The sequence below is a fragment of the Nannospalax galili genome, unplaced genomic scaffold (genome assembly GCF_000622305.1).
Source record: "Nannospalax galili isolate Female #2095 unplaced genomic scaffold, S.galili_v1.0 scaffold23, whole genome shotgun sequence".
Lineage (NCBI taxonomy): Eukaryota > Metazoa > Chordata > Mammalia > Rodentia > Spalacidae > Nannospalax > Nannospalax galili.
The window spans coordinates 828,053-849,713 of record NW_008350771.1 but is presented as its reverse complement, the minus strand read 5'-3'; the positions used below and the strand labels follow the sequence as shown (position 1 = coordinate 849,713).

General features: G+C 43.4%; 1 protein-coding gene across 1 annotated transcript in view; it reads right to left on the bottom strand.

Moving 5' to 3' along the window:
* Srsf4 (serine and arginine rich splicing factor 4) overlaps window positions 1–20,036 on the bottom strand; it is a 28,101-nt gene extending 8,065 nt beyond the window's left edge. Inside the window, exons 1-3 of the mRNA XM_008847926.3 lie at window positions 19,763–20,036; window positions 1,985–2,127; window positions 1,037–1,149 (exon numbers count right to left, since the gene is read on the bottom strand). Of these exons, the coding sequence (XP_008846148.1) occupies window positions 1,037–1,149; window positions 1,985–2,127; window positions 19,763–19,869 (363 nt within the window). The 5' untranslated portion in view covers window positions 19,870–20,036. The remainder of the gene's footprint in view (window positions 1–1,036; window positions 1,150–1,984; window positions 2,128–19,762) is intronic.
* Window positions 20,037–21,661: the final 1,625 nt, after the last annotated feature.

Here is a 21,661-nt window from a genome sequence, read left to right as displayed (position 1 = left end):
GAAGTTTGTTGGGATCTTCTAAAATGACACAAATGTAAAGAATTCCTAATTACTCTTTTCTCAACTCACTCATTTTGCTAAGGATTTATTGGTGGGGGCGGGGAGAAAGGAGAGGAAACAACACTTCATTTGTAGTTGGGGCACTATTCAGTAAGTTTTTTTTCCCTACTCAGATTCAAAACCAACACTGTTCTCAAGAAATGATTTCATATACACTGGATCTTTTTTTTTTTTGGGGGGGGGGGTCTTTTTGAGACAGAGTCTCTCTGTAGCCCCAGCTGTCCCGGAACTCACTATGTAGACTAGGGTGGCCTTGAACTCACAGAGATCCGCCTACCTCTGCCTCCCAAGTGCTGGGATTAAAGGTGTGCACCACCTCGCCCGGCCAACTAGATGTTTTTTGTAGTGTTGGGGACTGAGTCCAGAACCTTACGTTTCCTAGCCAGGTAAGTGCCTACCACCAAGCTACATTCCCAGTCCTGGATCTTAACTTTTGTCAACAAAACTCAGAATAAATATTTCTTGAAAACTTGGTTTTTTTTTTTTTTTTTTTTGAGATAAAGTTTCATTTTATAGCACAGACTGGCCTGGAAGTCACTATGTAACCCTGGCTGGGATTAGAGGTGCACACCAATACACCTAGCTGAGAAATCTTATGAAAGATCATGGGTTAGACAGTTTCACCATGCAGATTCACACTGGAAGCTGACAGTCTACACGCATGGCTCATGTTTACAGAAACATGAGTGATTTCAGCTTTCTGAGGACCACACTGACATCTGCCTAGCACACCGCTTATAGTGGAAAATTTCACATCACAAAAATTTGCCCTAAGAGTGGGAGGCTTACACGTATGTACAGTATTAGTGAGACTGATGCCTTGTATTCCCTACAGAACCTTTATCTGTAAAGTTTCCCAAATGCTCTGGTGGTTTTCAAATATGTAATCTCATTACAGTCTGAAGCCTGAGTCTGCATAAATGTACCTGTCTCCTTATCTTACTCCTGTCCCCCAGAAAGTTAATGAGTCCCAAACCTTTAGGTCTTGCCAGCTACATCGACTCGACAAGTTCTCCACAATAAGTCTGTACTCTGTGCGGGTAGGAGGCCCGTATTTGTCGCGACCACTTCTTCTATAACCATATCCACCTTTAAGAGGTTCAAATAGACAAGATCATTTCAATGGAAAGTAGTGCTTATTCCCTTATAATACATGACACTCTCACTCCTCAAAGATAGCATGTATATTTTAACTCTAATCCCACCCTGAATTCTAAATTAGAGTTTAAACATGAAAATTTAATTTACTGAGTTATAAGTATAATGTTCACTCATCAATATTTATATTTAAAATTAATGTGTAAATTAAGAACTATCAACAACTTAATTTAGAAATAAGCAAATCGCTAAATCAGTCACTATTATTACTCAAATTGATTACATTTTTTGTGAATATTTTGTATAGAAAAAGGTTTTCAGGCACCTACTGCAGTTTAATCTCAGCTGTGTTTAACCCTTGGGATCCTCACCACCCAGGTCTAAGGGGGAACAGTTGCAGTCATCACATGGCTTTCTTTTTTTGATCAGCCAAGGGCTACAAAGATGTTCAAGAGCCAGGCAGGCATGGAAAGGCAACCCATGGTCGGCAAATGGAACAGGCAGTCATCGTAGCCTCAAAGGGGTCTTAATTAAAACACTAAAGTCTTTATAAATCTATGTTAAACAATCACATTATGGAGGAAAAACAAAACAAAACAAAATACAAATACATCATTAAACATTTATAAAGTATTAAAACAAGAGTCAAGTAATTAAGAATATTACCAAAATTGTTTATTTGCAATTCTGTATTTTAAAAGATACAAAATTCAAAAAAAAAGATGGCTTAAACAACAGTACATTTAAATAGAACATTAATTACTTTAAAATTAGCATTTCATACAAAGGCCCATCACTGATAACAAAGAGCCCTTCAAATGCTTACTGCGTCCGGAACCGTAACTGCCATCTCGACGTGGGCCGCGGGCATGCTCGACAATTACTCGCTCACCACAAAGGTCTTTGCCATTCAGTTCATAAACAGCATCATCTGCATCTCGCAGATCATCAAACTCCACAAAACCATACCTACAAGAGAGCAAACAAAACTGGGTTGACACCATCTGACATCCAGCTTCACTAACACGCCAGAGAAATCAACGAAGTTCATGCTTAGCACAGGTGGGGGCTGCACCCTAGGGCCAACTCTCTCTTGGTAGCCGAGACCACTTTGCTTTGTTCCGGCAGGCAACTGCGAGAGGTAGGAAGGTTTCTTAAAGCGAAGAAGGAGGCTGCCTGGACAGAGTGAACATGTCTTCTATCTTCCAAGTAGCTGAAGACAGCAGCAAATACCTGCTGTTTCAAAACATCACATAAAAACCCATCCCTTTGGAACTTTACAAGTAATACCCTAGAGTACAACTGGGCCTACATTTAGGCACAGATGCATTAACAGTTCAATCATGTTTAAAGTAACAGTAGGTAAAAATCACAGAATCTTAAATCTCTTTTGTGAAAGACTTAGGAAAAAAAAGTTCCTGTTCTCCCTAAACAAATTAGTCATAAATGAATGAACTGTTCTAGAAATTATTGGTGTAAAACAAAATCTGTAGCTGTTTACTTCCCTCTGGGATTCCAAGTTTATTACCATGATGCTTTGGATAGGCTGGAATGGCCTACATACAAACTGTACAAGCTTTTTCAACAATGTATTACTAGTATTTCCAAGCAAAGAGATATGATGGTTTTATTCATGTGGGGGAACCCTCCCCCAAATCCTATCAATGCTTGCTATGCTATAGGGTACAGCTTGTAAAGCAAAGTATAGAATTTGTAACTTATAAGCAAGGTTAAACCCAACCTGGAAGATTTGGTCTAACATATCTATGAAAGGCCTGCTTTGTGACCACTGTCTATACTTAAAAACCAAAATCATCTGTCTTTTGTTTTGGTTTTTTGAGACAGGGTCTCTCTATGTAGCCCTGGCTAGCCTGGAACTAGCTATGTAGACCAGGCTGGCCTCAAACTCAGAGATGCACCTGCCTCTGCTGGGATTAAGAGAGTGTGCCACCATGCCTGGCCATATACCATCTTTCTGATCCTGCTAATCACAAATAAAGCTACAAGCCAGTTCTTTAGACTTTTTTGGTTTTTTTTGAGAAGGGTCTCCCTGTAGCCCCAGCTGTCCTGGAACTCGCTATGTAGACCAGGCTGGCCTTGAACTCACAGAGATCCACCTGCCTCTGCCTCCCGAGTGCTGGGATTAAAGGCGTGCGCCACCACGCCAGTCTCTTTAGACTTTTAACAAGCCCATGCACACAGGCAAACTGTGTTCCTCTGCACTTACAACACACTGACATAGGCTACAAGAAAGAGTTGCCAGGGGACTTGCCCAGATTACCATGGACAAATAACTTGGGATTTTGTGGTGTAGGTGGGAGACAGGGTCTCACTATGGAGCCCCGGCTAGCCTTGAATCCCTGAGTATTGGGATTATAGGTGTGTACTGCCATGCCTCACCATTCTAGTTTCCTGAGCTTGTAATACTCAGTAACATGTCAAGCGAGAGCATTTAGAATTGCAGAAATTCACCTTTACTTAAGAGTTTTCTAAACAAGTCGCTCAAAGTGACAATGTGTGAAGTTATAAGGTGCGGGCCAAACTTTGGAGAGTTGGTTTATTTATTTGATAGAGGGTCTCACTAAGTAGCCCTGGCTAGCCTGGAATTTGCTATGGTGAACAAGCTGGCCTTGAACTCAGAGATTTGCCTGCCTCTGCCTCCTGAATGCTGGGATTAAAGGTGTAAATCACCACACCCCAATTTTACTTTTTAAAATTACATTCATTTATTTAGTATGTGTTATATGAACGTGCCATGGTGCACATGTAGAGGTCAGAGGACAACTTATGGGAGTTGGTTCTTTTCTTCTACCATGTGGGTCCCAGGAATCAAACTCTGGTTGTCAGGCTTAGCATCAAGCACCTTTACCCACTGAGCCATCTTGTTGTCCCACTCTGTGTTTTTGAGGCAGGGCCTCTCACTGCCTAGAACTCACTAAGTAGGCTAGGTTGGCTGGTCAGCCCTTCTAGAGGGTTTTTTAGGCTGAAATGTCTGAGTAGCACTCAAATTCACTGATTTTCAACTTCATTGAAAACAAAACCAAAATGGACATACCCGTTTTTCTCGGGGGGTCTTTTTGAGATAGGGTCTCCCTGGAGTCCCAGCTGTCCTGGAGCTATGTAGACCAGGCTGGCCTTGAACTCATAGAGATCTGCCTGCCTCTGCCTCCTGAGTGCTGGGATTAAAGGCATGCGCCACCACGCCCAGCTATACCTGGTTATTTAATAGGAAATGTTTTTCAGAACAATTCAAAGCTATCTGGCCCAATACAGGGGCTGTGAAGTTTCTGCAATAAGCTTCATGCTTTCATGGGCCAGGATGGAGCAGCTTAATAAGAGTGAGCTTTGCAAGCATACTGCTGCATTTAAGAAAGTAACACCTTCTTAATAACTCACTATGCTCAAAGTTGCTTCATAGCACTAAAAATCTAAAATTGATAGTATATTTGTAGCCGTCTTTCCCTTTCCTAGATAAAATAAATGGGTCATCGGGGAAGTGGTATTATTTCCAGAGGAAAACACTTTTAAAAGCAGATTTAAAACACAAACAAAAACAAACCCAAGACTAACTACTTTACTTGGCTTGGTTTATGATCTACTTAGCTAGATCATAACATATCAAAATGAGCCAAGTACTGCCCTTTCCTAACTGTCTAGAACAGTCCCAGGTCTGCTCTGCCAAGGCACCATGTAAAGCCAAATGCTAAGTAGAGGGATGGTCGAGAACACTCGCTGTGGTCACGATGAGATGGTGTTCCCGCCCTAAGTGGTACCCACTGGCTTGGTGCCCCTCAATGACTAACTTAGTGTGAGGTCACAATAGCACAGACTCCTGAGGATTAAACAAATCAATTACAGGACAATTTAACTACTTTCTTCTAAACAGTGGAGGTTTATAACTTAAAATTACAGAGTGGTAAGACCTAAGCTCTGAAGGGCAATGTATGGTAGCAGGAAGCCCAGCTGCTGTGGATGTTCAGTGATGGCTTCAACAGGACCCCTGTGGGATGCATCTCAGACTCAGAGAACATCCTACTCCATCATTTCTGTGCAGAGCTCACTGGAAGCTTCAGGGGGAGCAGTGACAGTCTGTTCACGGGAGGCACAGTCATTTAAACACAGGAATCAATGCGTCTAGACGGACCAATCTCTCTAAAAGCTAAGGCTGAAGCAAGACACACCTCACCAGTAAAATCTTTGCCTGAGCTATAGGGACAATTTGTGAAGTCAGTAGCTATTTTGAGTGGAGGTAGTTGTTACTTATTAAAATAGTTGACTAAGGTCCAGTTTATTTCACATGAAAACTTTGATGACTTCTGAGAAGCCACAAAATCTATTTGGGCATTTTGATATCAAAGTCCAGATCAAAGATCAAATCAGGCACCTGACTGTCACTCTCTCAGCCTGGCACACTGGGTGTTGAGAACAATAAACAACTAAGAAGCCTAGTACAGAGAAAGAAGAAGTGAGAGAGACTCCTGTTCTGAGATGAAGCAGGGCAGTGTGGCAGCTTCTACCACAATGCTCTTCAGTTGGGTCTGCACTCCTTAGGCAAGTACAGTGAATGGGACCCCAAACAGGCAGCACCCTGGACAACAAGAAAATGTCACCTCATATTTACTAAGCAGTTTCTTGTTCTAAACAATGTGACCATATTTAGGATCCATGGCATTCAAGAGCCAGATACTAGTAACCATTTCACAGATGAGAAACTGAGGCAATAAAGTTGGTACTCTTGTTAAAATTCAGCAGGGCTGCTATTCACAGCCTGCGGACAGATAGCAGAGCTCCAACTCGAATCTACTAAGAATGGATCAGCAAGCACTGGCCTGTGCTGTAGTCTGGGTCTGTCAGAAACCAGTTCTCAACAGCTTATTTATTTATTTAATTTCTTTGGATTTAATTCTTTGTAAAATCACAGTGTATAATACTACATATAGCTAAGGTTTCTTCTAACACTGAAAGTATGACAGACAATGTTAAGATTCACAGTCCTTTAGCTTAAGAACAGATGATTTAAACTTTAAAACTGGGCAGGTATGGACTGAGAGGGAGCAGTAGCACCAGGGGTACACAAAGCAGCAGAGGACATGAAACGTTGTCTAACATATCTTTTAATTAGTATTGGGTCTCAATACTAATTTTAAAATCTTAACAGTCCTTGAGCTAAATTTTAGTAGCTTCAAAAAGTAAAGTTCTTCCTGGCTAACTAACATCAGATAATGCTTAAAAATTAGCCTGAGTTCCCTCCTCCTCCTTTTTAATAAATATATTTTTTTAAAAAAATTGCCCTGACACCCTCTTTGTGCCTTACAGCAAAAATGACTTTTTTAGACTCTTCTGTCAAAATAAGGAAGGATATAAGATGCATACCCGCGTGTATGTGCATTTTCGTATGTATGCATATGTGACTTTATCAGAGGTTATTAACATTCCCTGGTGGGTCCTGTGAGTAAGTCTCATAAAACACAACCTGGACAGATAAATTTCTCTAACTCTAACTGCAAACATTCTTCCTCTTCTGCTCTATTGAAAGGGATACTGTTTAAAAGTCCAAGTATGAGAATGAAGGCAATGAGGGAATGAAGAGTGAGCTTAAGGTACAGCCCCAGTCCAGTGGGGACTGATAAAAACACGCCTTGCTCTCCTCTGAGGCGGCAGTCACTTGTGCTTTCTCCGTCACGTGAAAGCTCTATGAAATGCATGACACTTGAATCAAAACAAAACAAAAAAACCTTTCGTCAAGGTTTCTCTGCTATTGTCCCTTCCCAAAGTGCTTCTGGTCCTGGTCTATTCTGGCAAATAGTCAACAGAACCAGGGGCGAGGAGAACTGCTGTCACTTTCCCCCTGAAAACCTCTGAGCTTCATGATTCTCAACAAGGCTGGGGGGTACCGGGCCACCCAAAGCAAAGTCACGCTGCACCTGTGGCTGCTCTGATCCCTGTGCAGTGCTCTAGTCTGCCTCATACAGAGGCCGATATACCGCTCAGGTTATCAGTCAAACAGAGAACGTACAACTGGAATGGCATGGTTTCAAACCAAGGCAGCCCAAGACTTCAATTTTAGAAATGTTAATCACATTTCTTGCAAGAGCTATTATCACCCAAGCTCATATTGCTGCCAAACAGGCTTTCTCTGATCCTAGTACCCATACATACCAAAGGTCCCAAACACTACCAGGCATGCCCTTTCCTCTACGTCCTACTGAAGGGGATTCAAGTTTATCTCACCCTCTCCAGGATGGTTTAGGATCGACTCCATCTTCCAAACATCCTCTCATCAGGGAGACTGGAGGAGAACAGACCGAGGGGAGAAGTGATGGGCATGGCTGGCTCTGGAGATGTTCTGCTCAACGGCTGATTGAGCAGGTATGACTAGGGGGTACTTGAACCTGAGCCTACTGGGGAGTGGATACGAGGAGCAGGGAAAGCAAGCCTCCATGCGTGACTGCGGTCACCCACCAATGCTGCTTACCGAGGGGCATGCCTCGGATGTTGTCTCAATAGGAAAATGTGCCCCTTTCCACAGTGGATCTCTGCTCACCTTTGTCCTAAAACTGTGCCACATGCTTTTCTTTGTATGTGGACATGACAGTCCTCAGCCAACCATCAGCAGGATGTGAGTTTTGCTTTCCCAATGTGGTGAGCCATTCCCACATTCACTCATTTTCCTGGTAAGAACCGAACCTCTCCATGGCTGGTCAGGATTAGGGATGTTGCTGTAGCCAAGGAAAAATGTTCATCTGTTGAAGTTAACCCACGGGGTGGCTTCAACCCTCAATCTACAGCCAGGAGCACTGTATTTTAAGGGCAGAGCCCTTAAATCTGCCCTGAAAGAAATGGTATTCAGTGAACAGGAATCAAACAGCTTTCTTTCAAAGCACTCACTGTTGGTCCTAGGCTTCAGCCAACTTGGGTCTTAAGAGGTGAAAAAGGACACTGTCAGGATAGTAACAATAATTCTTGCTGGCTGCATAAAGTGCACGGAAACCTGTAGAACAAAGACAGCTCTACAGCCAACTCCAGTGCTCAGGTGAAGCCAACTCTGAGAAGCTTGTGAATGACAAACAGTGCAACTGCCCTGACTCCAGAGGTCTGCGGCATCCCAGGGCACCAGCAGTCAGGCCCTCACAGTGCATTAATCAACGTCACATTTACTGCTTGGCACCAGTGATCATGGTGCCACCTAACTTGCATAGTGACCAAGGGGCGTTTACCACCCATATCCGCAGGCTGCTACTCCACGAGTAGGTTCCTGAGATCTGCCCTATCCTGGGTCAGGAAGGAGGCTACTCTGGGCTTTCTGATCTCCCTTTCTTTAGTCTCAGAGAAGGGAGGGCCATCAAGGCCACCCGGAGAAGGTGGATGACTTACCCGTGCTCACTCAGTGGCAGAGCTGGGGTGCGACTTCAGGGCTCACCATTACCCAGCCTGGGGCTCTTTTCACGTCGGCAAACTGGCAGTTCCCGCACACCAAGAGCTCTCTGATTAGAGCTAGTGTGGATTCCTGGTCTGCAAACGGTTGGCCACAGCTCAGTCTGCACTTGATCTTTCCCCACCTTCAAAGAAGAAAACCTACCTCATGATTTCTCTTCCAGAAGCCCTGATCACCTAATTTACTCCCAACAACCTTTCAATCATTTCTGACTACTCCCCTCTGGTTACCCACTGCACCTCTTGCCAAGTCCTCTAGTTTTCTCATTTCGCTGGGCCCTTGGGACTCTCTACCTGTCTGATCACATTCTAGACTACTGCTATTTTCACTCAGTCAACATGTCTTTTTACACTGTAGCGGGAAAAGCCAGCTGCTGAATTACTCTGGCTTACAAGTATATGCCTCCTAAATATCTTTATGTCACTCTAAACTCAGAACACTTTGACTACACAGGCTGAATCATTTCAACCCTCTTGCTGTGGCTGAGAACACCTCTTTCACGAAGCCTCAGAACCGTCCTATGCTCGAATTCAGCATTTCTCTAGCATTCTATTCAATTTTATGTTTTACATGACAATGCGTTTTTCTTTTCAAAACTGTTCTTTTTTGTTTGTGCTCACCTTCTACTTGGTTATGAGGGCTTTCACAATAATAACAAAGCTAGCATCTGTTAGATATTAAGCACAGTGCTCAGCACATAGCAAAAAAATATTGTCATTATCATCTAATATTTCACTAGCTCCTGTAATAAATGTGAAGAGTGAATCATTATTTCCACTCACAATGAGAAAACTGAGCAACTTGTTCACTATCAAGGAGCTCATAAGTGGTGGATCTGGATTTGAACCCAGGCCCAGGACTCTTGAATCCCAGCTATAAACCTCAAGGTCCTGACACCTTTGAAAGGCAGATGGCTTTTCCTTCTCCTCCACAGTCCTGAATATAATCTTTGTCATTTCATAAACACTGCTGCTTGACTTAATGATAATCTAACCTCAGATAAGCCAGGTTGTAGCAGTTTTTTGATACAGCAGGGGTGATGTCTCCAGAGAAAAAAGAAATTGGTCTTGGGACAGGGTGAGGCACCTCTAAGCTGGGGGTATGAGACAATCAGGTTACTTTCACTCTTGTCTTTTGGTTCCCATTAGCCAGTGTCAGCCATCTGGTCCTTCCGAAAACATGTGTGGGTTCAGAACATAACAGACTAGAAGAATAGAGGAAAAATAAGATTATTCTGTGCAATCCCCATTCTGGAGGTCCCGCGTCAACCCCTGAAGCCTGTCTTTGTTTCAAAGGCTCAGCAAAAATTAGATCAGGATAAAGATACTTGGACCTCGTTACGGTGATGTGAATGATCACCAATGATACTACTTAAGGACACATTTCACTAGTTTTGCAAGGAATAGTGATTGGGACCAAAATCTTTGTATTTAAGCACGTAAGGTGGGAGAGGAAAAAAAGGGGGGGGGCAGAATTCAAGTATTACTAGGTTTACAGACATCCAAATATGAAGATTTCAGCAGCAACAGATGAATACACATCTAAGATCTGATTTAATTTTGATTACTTCCAAACCACCATCAACAGCTTACCCCATTCCACTAGATTCTTTCCTTCATTATCTTAAACCACACACTGCCCTCATTCATTTTCCCCAACTCTGAGGCTTACTATTATCTTCTAAATGAAGAATTGAGACTTGGAGCTGCTGGACCACTTGCCAACACTGGGATTCTTCAAACCCAGACCCTAACCTAAACCCTATATCCCAGGTTCTGCCTGCCACCTCCTAGATAACAGTGGAAAGCAGCAGTCCTTAACACCTGAGCTTGAAAAACACAAGCTCTAGGAGCACAGACATGCAAGACAAATGCCCACGTCCCTGACTGCAGCTTAGGAGATATTAAACAGCAAGGAAATGCCAACCAATTCTGTAACTGAAGTATGTGAATACTAGTAAGTTGTGAATTGTTTATTTTCTACTAATCTACTAGTGGGAAAAAAAAACCCCAAAAAACAAAAAAACAACTATCACAACTTTTAACAGTTGAAGAGACCTATATAGCCCAGCAATGAAAACACAAATATGTACTAATGGCTTGGCCCCCAGATCAATCAAGAGGTGATCTGCCATGAGGGCTCTGAGGCATCAATGGATTAATGCACTGATGAGCTCATGGTTTGATACTGGGAACTTTTGGAGGTGTGGCTTAGCTGGAGGTCATACGGGTATATTTTGGGGGGATTTAACTTGTCCCAAGCCCTTTCTTGTTTCTCTCTGCTTTTTGACAGTCACAAGGTAGGCGGCTTCCTCCACCAGATGTTCCAGTTGCCTTGATTTTCTGTCTTAATGAAGGCCCACAGCCCAGGAACAGCTGACCACGGACTGAAACCTCTAAAATGGTAAGTCATATGTCTTCTTCATTTGCTCAGGTATTTAGTCACAGCAATGAAAAATGACTAACATATAAAGGAAACTATTTGTTGATAAAAAACTAAACTCAGGGCCTTGGCCTTGCTAGATACTCTACCACTAAGCTAAATCCCCCACCCAAGCACAGGGTCTTAAGCCCAAATCCACCTCTGAAAGAATATATACTGGGGTGAGAAAAAAATAGAAACAATCATTACTGTAAAAACTAAACAATAAAATTCCCCTAGAATAAGATTTTTACTTTATAACTGTTCTAAGAGCCTATTTGCCAACATATTTCTGTCACTCAAAACTGTTTTGAAAAAATAAACTCAGGGGGCTAGAGACATGGCTCAGCGGTTAAGAGCACTGGCTGTTCTTGCAGAGGACCCAGATTTGACTCTAAGCACCCACATGGTGGCTAACAATGTCTGTAACTCCAGTTCCAGGGGATCTGACATCCTCTTCCCAAAATTGGCCATTTCACTATTTTAACAAAATCTTCAAATTCTTCTAGATCTATCTAATTGCACCCACATGAAATCCATCCTCAAGTCCTGACAATCTGGTTAGGTCCTCCTGCTTGCCCATTCCAATCCTGCAGGCTGATTTCAAGGCTTTCTGCTTTCTCTAAGTCATGGAGGCTTCTTTCTGGCATACAGGCCTACAGTCATGGCTGTCATGTCCTCAGACATTACCTTTAGCCTGGAAGACTTTCACCTCAGCCTGGCAAAGTCATGCAGGGCCTTTCCTTAAAATATGGCCGTGCAAATTCAAAGCACAATCTGACCCCTCCCCTTCAAGACACCCTAAGACCAGAGGCTGGAGGGATGGCAAAACACTGAGAATACGTGCTAACATACAACCTACCCCAGATGGCCATGACAGAGAAGCCTGAGGAGGAGGCCACCCCAGAACTCTCCATCCATTAGCCACCCAAGGCCAGCATTATAAAAAGTACCACTTGTGTCATAAGCAATCACTTGTTAGCTTATTGGAAGCCTCTGCAGAGACTACAGGCTGAACAGGCCAGGGAACCTGAACTACTCTTACACTCTGGAGGAAGGAAAGGAATCACTGAAGCCTGAATGCCACTGCCATTGTCTAACTAGCATGTGAATAAAAACCATCTTCAGTTTCTAGACTTGTCAAAAATTCATTATCTAATCTTGGAGCACAAACTAGGGACAACACTTGTTTATAAAGTGTTTTGATACAGTCAGTTTAAAAAGAAACTATACAGATAGCTCAGTGGGTAAAGGCTTCTGCTGCCAAGCCTGACAACCAGAGTTCCATCCCTAGGACTCACGTGGTAGGAGGAGAAAACTGATTCCCAAAAGCTTTCCTCTGACCTCTGCACATGTGCTGTGGTATGCATGCCACTCACTCACAAATAAATGTAATAAAAAGAAAAAAATACAAATGCAAGCTATAAATATTTTCTACATTTTTAGATTTCAGTGTTAGCTCACAAATTTATAAACATCTCTCCCCAAGTATCCTCTCAGCTATGCTGGGCACCTTCCTTCTGAGGAGTACAAAATACAAGTTTCTGTTCAGGCTACTTGGAGGCACCCAAAACCACATATAATTATCCAGTCTACATCTGGCACTTTCAGGGACAGATACCTCATAGCTTTTATTCATGTACTCATCTCAATGAGGAAAGGAAGAACATGTAGTAAATGGAAGAATGGAGGTTAAAAAGTCTTGACATGTGATGTTTATTCATACCACATACTAACTAGTGTTCTGGCACCAAACAGGAGAGGACCTGAGCCAGGGCGATTTATGTTAGGAATATTTAGTCACAGTTTCAAATATAGTCTTGTTTCTTGGTACTGATTTCTTAGAATGACAGAAAAATTTAAACTTCTCATGTCTTGGGGAGAGAAGGCATCATATCTAATAAAACTGGTCACATTTTGTAGTATTTCTATACTGCTGTGAAGACTATGATAGAGCACTACTTCACCCATGGTCTTTTTTTGAATTGGTCTGAAACTCCCCCAGCAGCCAAGGCTGACCTTGAATTGATCCTCTGTCTCCACCTCCCAAGTGTTACAGGTACTTGCCACCATACCCGGCTGACTTTGTTTTTTGTCTTTTTGAGACAGGGTTTTTTGGCTTTTGAGATAAGATCTCACTACACTGCCCAGATTGACCTTCAATTTCTGGACTCAAGTGATCCTTCTGAGTAGTGGGGACTATATATAGGTGCATGCCACACTCCCAGCTTCAAGTAGCAAAGATGCTAAAGAATACCAAGGCTCAATAATCCAGTGAGGCAGCCCTGCTGTGCACATTCTTAGATACTGCTGGTGTTCTCATAATTGCTGTGCTGCCTTTTGGGTTTCCGGGTATGTGCGTTAACAGTCTTGAGTATGTTCATTTCTGCTGTGACTGATGAATTTTACTTCATGAAATATAAGACATAAAAAAAATTGCAAAGTTTTTTTGTTGCTGTTTTGAGCTCCTTGTAGCTCCAGCTGGCCTTGATCTTAGAGAACCACCTGCATTTGCTCCTGGGTGCCGGGATTAAAGGCATGTAATACCAGGCCTGGTTAAAAATGCAGTTTTGGGGCCTGGGGATTTAGCTCAGTGGTAGAGCGCTTGCCTAGCAAGCGCAAGGCCCTGGGTTCCCCCAGCCCCGGAAAAAAAAAAAAAAAAGACAAACAAAAATGTAGTTTTTATGCACATGCTATCCAACATAGGGTTAATTATAACAGCCAGAATGAAGGGGCAACTTAGGATGAATGGCTCAGTAAAGCACAATTCAGCTATACAATGACTTTTAGGCAGCCAACAAGGACAATTTTAATATAACATGAGAAAAGTTCTTAGAAAATGTGGGCTATAAGGGGCCGAGGTTGTAGTGCAGTGTTTGCCTAGCACGCATGAAACTCTAGGTTCAATCTCCACCCACATAAACTGGGTGAGGTGGTCACATCTGGAATCCCAGCATTTGGGAGGTAGAAACAGGAAGATCTGAAGCTCAAGGCCATCCTAAACTACAGAGCCAGTTTGAGGCCAGCTGGAGGTACACGAGACAGGTCTAATTATGTACTTTGAACTCACAATCACTCTGCCTCCCAAGTGTTCAGATTATAGTATTTTTTAAAAGTTTCTCTTTTCTGCTCTATGCTTTTCACACTGTCTAAATTATCTACAATGAAGCTCCATATGTTCTCTAATCAAAAAGTTACTCTGCTTGGTAGGCAAGATGGAAAAGTCTTAAAGGCAGCACAACAACAAAAAAAAAAAACAAAAACAAACACAAAAACGGACCTTCTTGATTCCCCCCTACAGAAATTAAAAAAAAAAAAAAAAGAGTTCTTAAACATGGCAGGTGAAAATACTATTTGCCTGGAAACCAAGAATTACCTGAAGACATAAAAATGCACATATGTTTTGACCCCCAAAGTCCTGTAAGTGGGCAAGAAATGTGCAAAAAGATTCAAATAAAAGGTATTTACAGGTGTTACATATGCATGATAGTAAAAAAAAAAAAAAAATCAAACAACCTAAACACCCTCCCACATGGCTTTAACTGTGTACACTAAAATATCATTTATATGTGTAATTTTATATAGTTGTAGTAAAAGCAGATTGCAGGGGTTGGAGGTGTGGCTCAGTGGCAGAAGTGCTTGCTTACCATACATGAAGTCTTGGGTTGGATCCCTAGCACAACACAACATAACAACACGGAAAAGGAAGGTTGTTGGCGTTTGAGAACATTTACAAAGGAAAAAGACCAGGCTGTTAGGCAAATAGGCAGGTCACAAAATGATCCCAAGTTGGTTAAATTTAAAAAAAAAAAAAAAAAAAGAGAGACTTGTTACTTAAAAAATGTATGTGCCTGAATGTGTGAAAGAGGTAGATGTGAAGAAAGGTCAAATCATGTGCCTAAAACCCAGTGTCACCTCTGAATGACTTTTTCCTCCTTTACATTAGAAAAAAGCTAAATATATGAAATTGATATAATGGAGAATATATTGTACTTTGAAGAAAAAGTAAAATATGAATAAAGAATGGGTTTTAAATTTTAACTATGTATATATAAAGCTGTCCAAATACTCTTTAAATACAATGATTTTCTTCCTAGATAATCAGAAGGAAGGACCAAATGCTCTTCCCTCACAGACTCAAATGCTTGGTAGGTACAGGCTCAAATGGGCATTATTTGTAAAGCTAGTAGATGGCCTATGAACAAAAAGGGGTGGACTTTATTAAGGGAAAGAGTGTGCTTGCATCATTATCGTAAGAACTAGCAAAGCATTTACCTGCCACTTGGCAGGGACTCAACTAACCAGAAACCCATCACCTGGAACATTTGATTACCTAGACCTCTTTTACTCTCCCTTTAGAGGAAAGCGGGAAAGAGCTGAGTGTGGTGGTGCATGCCTTAATCCCTGCACTGGGGAGGCAGAGGCAGGCGGATCTCTGTGAGTTCAGGGCCAGCCTGGTCTACATAGAGAGTTCTAGACTAGATGGTGCTAGAGGGAGACCGTGTCTCAAAAAAACCAAAAAACCAAACAAACAAAAAAGTAAAGAGGGAAAAAGGAAGTTCCTGACAAGGCTTCAGTCCATGGGGGGAAAAAAAAATCCCCATGTTTCTGGGGCTGGCAGGAATTCCTTTCAGCATGAAGCCCAAAGACGCCTGACCTGGATGCCCACACTCATTGAGTTTTAAATCAACCAAGCAATCAAACAAACAAAAATCAAGGTGTACACTACTTTAATTAAAAAAATTTTTTTTTTAATTTAGACAGGGTTTCCCTGTAGTACCAGCTGGCCTGGAACTCACTATGTAGACCAGGCTGCCCTTGATCACTGAGATCTGCCTGTTTCTGCCTCCTGAGTACTTGGATTAAAAGCGTGTGTCACAATACCTGGCCAATACGACTTTGATTTTGAACAAAGGTAAAAACAAAAATTACCTGGTAATACCCGAAACATTAAAAAACAAACCCAATTTAAATTTTCTTTTGAAATTCTGGCCATCTACTATAAAATACATGTTCTGATATTTATAGCCCAGTTTCCCTGCAGTGTTTTAAATTCATTATAGTCAATTAAAAGAAAAAGAAAAGAAAACAGAAAACCTCAGTTATTTGGGCACTTTCTCTTCTGGCTACTAAGCATGTAAAATCGTCTCAGGATACACTAAGTTTTATTCACTAAAGCATGGAAAAGTTAGGATAAAAGATCTATGACTGAAACCACAAGAGAAAATTTTATACTTAAAAAAATCTATACACTCCACATATAATCACAGCCAACCAAAGTTACCACAAAGCTAAAGGTCAGAAACAGATGTTAAACAAGTACTGCTTCTTTGTCAAACTCCCAGAATTCCCCCAGGCCCTGGCTGGTTGCCCATAGTGGCTCAAGGACTGTGCCTTGGTTGAAGGTAGGAATTACAAGACCCCAGTAGAATCTAGAAGGGGCAATGTGGTCCCAGGGAGATACACATCATGTTTGTGGTCCCCAGAACCATCTGTCCAGAGTTTTCCAAAGCAGAGGCAACTTAGATTAGTTGCCTGGCATAGTTAAAACCTCAGGCAGGAGGAACTACACAAGCATACCTCTTCCCCAGATCCTGAGAGGGTCCACAAAAGCCTTTCTGGACACCAAACCAAATTTGGCCAATACCTTACTAGACGAGTATGTTTAAGGGAATTCTAACACCCATCTGCCAACATCTACTAAGATAACTTCACGTTAACAAATTTGAACTCTCCATCAATACTTTAAAAGTCAATCAATCCAAAATCTGCTTTAGAGTTTCAATTATGATCACAATCCAGAATGTTCAGAGATGCTTCCCTGTAAGTTCACTATCATTCCCAGGTTTGAGACTAAAATCTTACACAAAGCTACACTGCACAGCTCCTCCCCTCCTCCTACCTTTCAGCCTCCAGCACTTTGCCACCCAGTTCAGGTCATTTCTGCCTGCACAAGTTTACTATGAACTCTTCCCGGAAGCCATTTTCCACTGTAATGATTACTGAATGATGCTAGCAGGTCATACTATGTGGCATTTGGTGACTGTCACACCTGTCTTTGAATCTCTGAAATGATTTCCCATTCTTCACTGCAACCTTGACCTACAAATATTGAATTTCATGCAGAGTGACAATGGAAGCCTCTCTCCTGTTGGCTTTTCCTGAGTTGTTGTGGTCTTCCCTCAGAGCCTTTGAATTCCTACTATGATTTTGAATTTTTAGTGTAAGACTCATAATTGTTTCTGGGTTACTCTTAAATTTCTAGCTTCTTCATGAGGTTTAATCCAATCTTGATTAATCACCTTTCTTTTTTTTTGTCTTTTTGACAGAGGGTCTCCCTGTAGCCCCAGCTGTCCTGGAACTCAATGTGTAGACCAGGCTGTGCTTGAACTCAGAGATCTGCCTGCCTCTGCCTCTGGAGTGCTGGGATTAAAGACATGTGCCACCGTGCCTGGGTTGATTAATCATTTCTTACAATGGGTCCTTATCGCCATCAATTACAACATAACACATTTCTGGACACCAATCTTTCTTCATTTCAAACCCTAGCCAATCTCCATTCTAACAAGTTCATCTTAAGCAAACTATTCAAGCAAAGTACCCCAAATTTTACTTGTCTGGGTTCAAAGTGAGAGCAAGCATTCCCTGATTCAAAGTGTCCCTAATAAGTTCACTGATGAGCAGAACCCTTCTGTGTCCTTCCTCAACTAATGCTGCAGAGCAGTGGGCATGCTGGTGGTTATCAATCAACACACCTGACTTATTGGCCAGTTTCCCAACTAATATCTTTTTCAACTATCATATATCCCCTCAAAAAACAGATCTTACCAAATACACCATCATCAAACATAACAAGCTTCCCAATCACTATGGTCAAATCCCTTTCATTATAGCTACCACTTACTGGAGTATGGCAAATGTTTTACATTTATTCCACCTGATCTTCCTTTTCCATGTGAATGAGAAAATAGGATCAACTAAGTAACTTGCTTCAAGATACTTAAGCAGAAGAGTCAGGATTTGATTCAGGTCTATCTGGCTTCAAAACCCATGTTTTGGGAGCTGAAGAGACAGCTCAATGGTTAAGAGCACCAGATGCTCTTGCAGAGGATCAGGGTTCAATTCACAGTATCCACATGGTGGCTAACAATTGTCTGCTAACTACATTTCCAGGAAAACTTTCGTCCTCTTGTGGTCTCTGTGACCACACATGGCACATATGTCGTGCACTTGCACACATGAAAGCAAAAAAACTCATACACATAAAAACAAATCACAACAACATTAACAACGTATGTTTTCTCCACAAAAGTTCTTGTCAATTTGAGCTCTAGGAAAAAAAAAAGCTTAAACTCTCACATGTATGGTATCATAATTAGCAATCACCTCACCTCATCTAATATAGTCCTTAAAGAACTGAATGTTTACTGAACAAAGAGAAACTAAGTCTTTTAAGTGAAATCAGTACTCACAATATAAGTCCTGTCCTCAGCAAGGTAATTTTCTAAGATTAATATGAAATGAACTTTTTGTCTTTTGAGGCAGGGTCTTCCTGCAGCCCCAGCTGGCCTGGAACTATGTAGACCAGGCTGGCCTCGAACTCAAGAGATTCACTGGCCTCTGTCTTCCGAGTGCTGGGATTAAAGACACATGCCTTTAAAGTCTTGAAATGCCCTTTTAAATCCAGACAATTTGAGAATGTGCTAGCCACCGATTTCCACTTCTCAAGTGTCAGTTACTACTGGTCACACTAGACCAAGGACAAAGCAGTTTTTTCTTGTCTGTTTAAAAGCCGAGGTTTCCTTCAACACCCAAGGTTTAGTGCCCTAAATATTCCTCCTAGGCCTTCAAATTTTTAAACTCCATGCCTTTCGAGTTTTTCCTAACACTTCTTATCTCGGCTTTTCCTCTTCTGCAGAAGAAAAGGCGTTTCCCCTGAAACTAGTAGCCCCTGCTGGCCCTGTTTGGCCAAAGCAGATTAGGAACACAAGCACAGACCGTCCGGGGGAGGCAAGTAAGGAGGTAATTTGAGTTGTGTCTCCACCTGCACTAGGTAGTCGACGCAGACCCTAGCCAGGGTGGCCACTCCCTCCAACAAATTCGACAACAGCAGAACCCTATTTTGGAAAGTTGGAGAACCGGAACCACAGCAATGGAAACTCTGCACGGGCTCTTCAAGATAAGGAGCTAAGAGACAAACGGCAAAGGCTTTCCGCGCCGCAAGACGACACTTTGGAAACTGTCACTACACTGCTCAAACTTAGAGTCTCCCGCCCAAAAAAGTGTGGCACATGGAAAAGCCTAGAGGCCGGCCTCCCTCCAGAGCTCCAGGCCCCGGGAAGGGCGCGTGCTGAACATCTGATCCCGGAGCAGGAAATCCTGTTCGCTGCCGGCAGCCTGAGAGCGGGAAAGGTGTTTCTCCCCGGAGATCAGCCAGGCCGCGGGCCCGGGGCCCAGCAAGGGAAACCCAGGCCTCCCGCAGCCCCAGCCCCACCGGGGCCGCCGCCGCCTCCCGGTCCCACTCGCTCCTCGCCACCGTCCCTATTATCCCTCCACCACCCCCGCCCGCGCAGGCGCAGTGGGAGCCGGGCCTACCCGCGCCCCCGAGGCGCCGCGACCAGGGCGGAGCGGAGGAGGCCGGCGGCGGCTCGGCACCGAGCGAGCGGCCCACCCGGGTCTCCGCAGCCTTCCAGCCACCGCCGAGGCCCTGTCCGCCCCCCCGGCCGGCCCCTCTTCCGCCCTCCTCACCCGTTCTTCAGATCCACCTCCAGGATCTTCCCGTAGCCCTTAAAGAAGCGCTCCACATCGCGCTCCCGGGCCTGGTAGCTCAAGCGGCCGATATACACCCGCGGCATCCCGGCGGCAGCTGGCCCCGGCCCCCTTCAGGCGGCGGCCGGTGAAGCGAGAGCGCGGCAGCGACGACGACGGCAACGGGCGGGCGACGGGACGGACGCAGCCGAAGCCCGGCGACGTACGCGAGCACGCAACGCCAGAGCGCGCCCCCGCCCCCCCCCTCCGGGCGGAGAGGAACGGTGGCGAGCGCGCGCCCGCTTCCCGCCGGGCCAGGGCTGGGGGCGGGGCCTCCTTGGAGGACGGGCGGGGCCTGGCCGGGTGATCTTACGGACGCGGCACGTCCTCTCGTGAGCTCCGCCCGGCGCCGGCGCCTCCCCCGGAAGTGTCCGTGTGCGCTAGTGTGCGGCGAACGGTCGTTCCCGCTTTTGTCCTTTGAACCCTGAGTGGTTTCAGATCCCCAGCGGCTTGCGTTTGAACCTGGCTTTCAGGCCAGGTTTGTGGATCACCGTGACCTTGGGCTCACTTCCCGCGTCTCTGAGCGGTCTTTATCGTCTTTGTACTTGCAACTTCGTAGGGTTACCTTGACAGTTCTAATGAGACTCGTAAAGCAGTACCAATTCAATCAGATTTTGTAGAGTCGGGGTTCGAACGCAGGGCCACATGCATGCTAGGCAAGTGCTTCACTTCTGAGCTGCATCTCCAGTCCTAAGATTATTTTAGAAACAGGATACTGCTTAAATGGCGAGAGAAGTGAAGAACGCTAGAGCCTTGCAGTTAGACTAGGGACGATAGTCCATTTTTCTAACCTGCAAGATTAGAATTTATAGATAACCATTTACTACCAGAAAAGCTGAAGCGTGTAAGTGGACATGCCTGTTCCAGGGCACGTGAGAGCTAATAATTGGTTCGCCTCTAACTTTGGAGCCACCGAGAGTTTTATTTGCTTGGACTTCTTTAAATTACTTTAAAAAATATTTTTATTTTATATTAGTGTATTGCCTACATGTATGTAACTGTACTCATGTCGTATAATACCCACGGAGGTCAGAAGAGGGCCTTGGATCCCCTGGAACTGGAATTATGGAAGGTTGTTTACTGCCATGTGGGTGCTGGGAACCCAACCCAGGTCCCCTGGAAGAGCAGCCAGTGCTCTTAACCGCAGAGCCATCTCTCCAGCCCCATATTTAAATTGTATTTTGAAAGAACTCAATTCAAATTATATGCAATATAAGTTCTCCCCTCCCCCCCTTTCCCTCTCCTCAGCTTTTCTTCCTAGAAGCCATCGGTTTCAAAATTATTTCAGAAGTTAATTTATCATACAATTCTCAGCTTATTTGTGTTATTTTTAAGACAAGGACTTTCTATGTCCAGTGGTCTTGAGCTCCAGATCCTTGGGTCGTAGCCATCCAATAACTGACATTATAGGTGTGCACCACTGAACTTGGTTTGGCTTAATATAGTTTTATCATTTTTATTTTATGCGTAGTATTTTGCTTGCATCTATATAAGTGCACCTGTCATGCAATGCCTGAGGAGGTCAAGAGGGTGGTGGATCTCATAGAACTGGAGTTACAGTTGTTAGCAGCCATGTGGGTGTTGGGATCCAAACCCAGGTCCTCTGTTAAGAGCAGGTGGTGCTCTTAACCTCTGAGCCATCTCTCCAGCCTGGCTTACTGTATTTCAATAAGAATTCCAGAATATAAAAGGAGCTCTATTTTTATGTCTCATAAGACCATTTTATGTATAGTAACATGTCACTATAGTAAAAGTCTGAGACTTTCAACCTGTAGTTACTTTTCTGTTGCTGTGATTAAAACACTGTGACCAAGGGAATTTATAAAAGGAAGAGTTTAT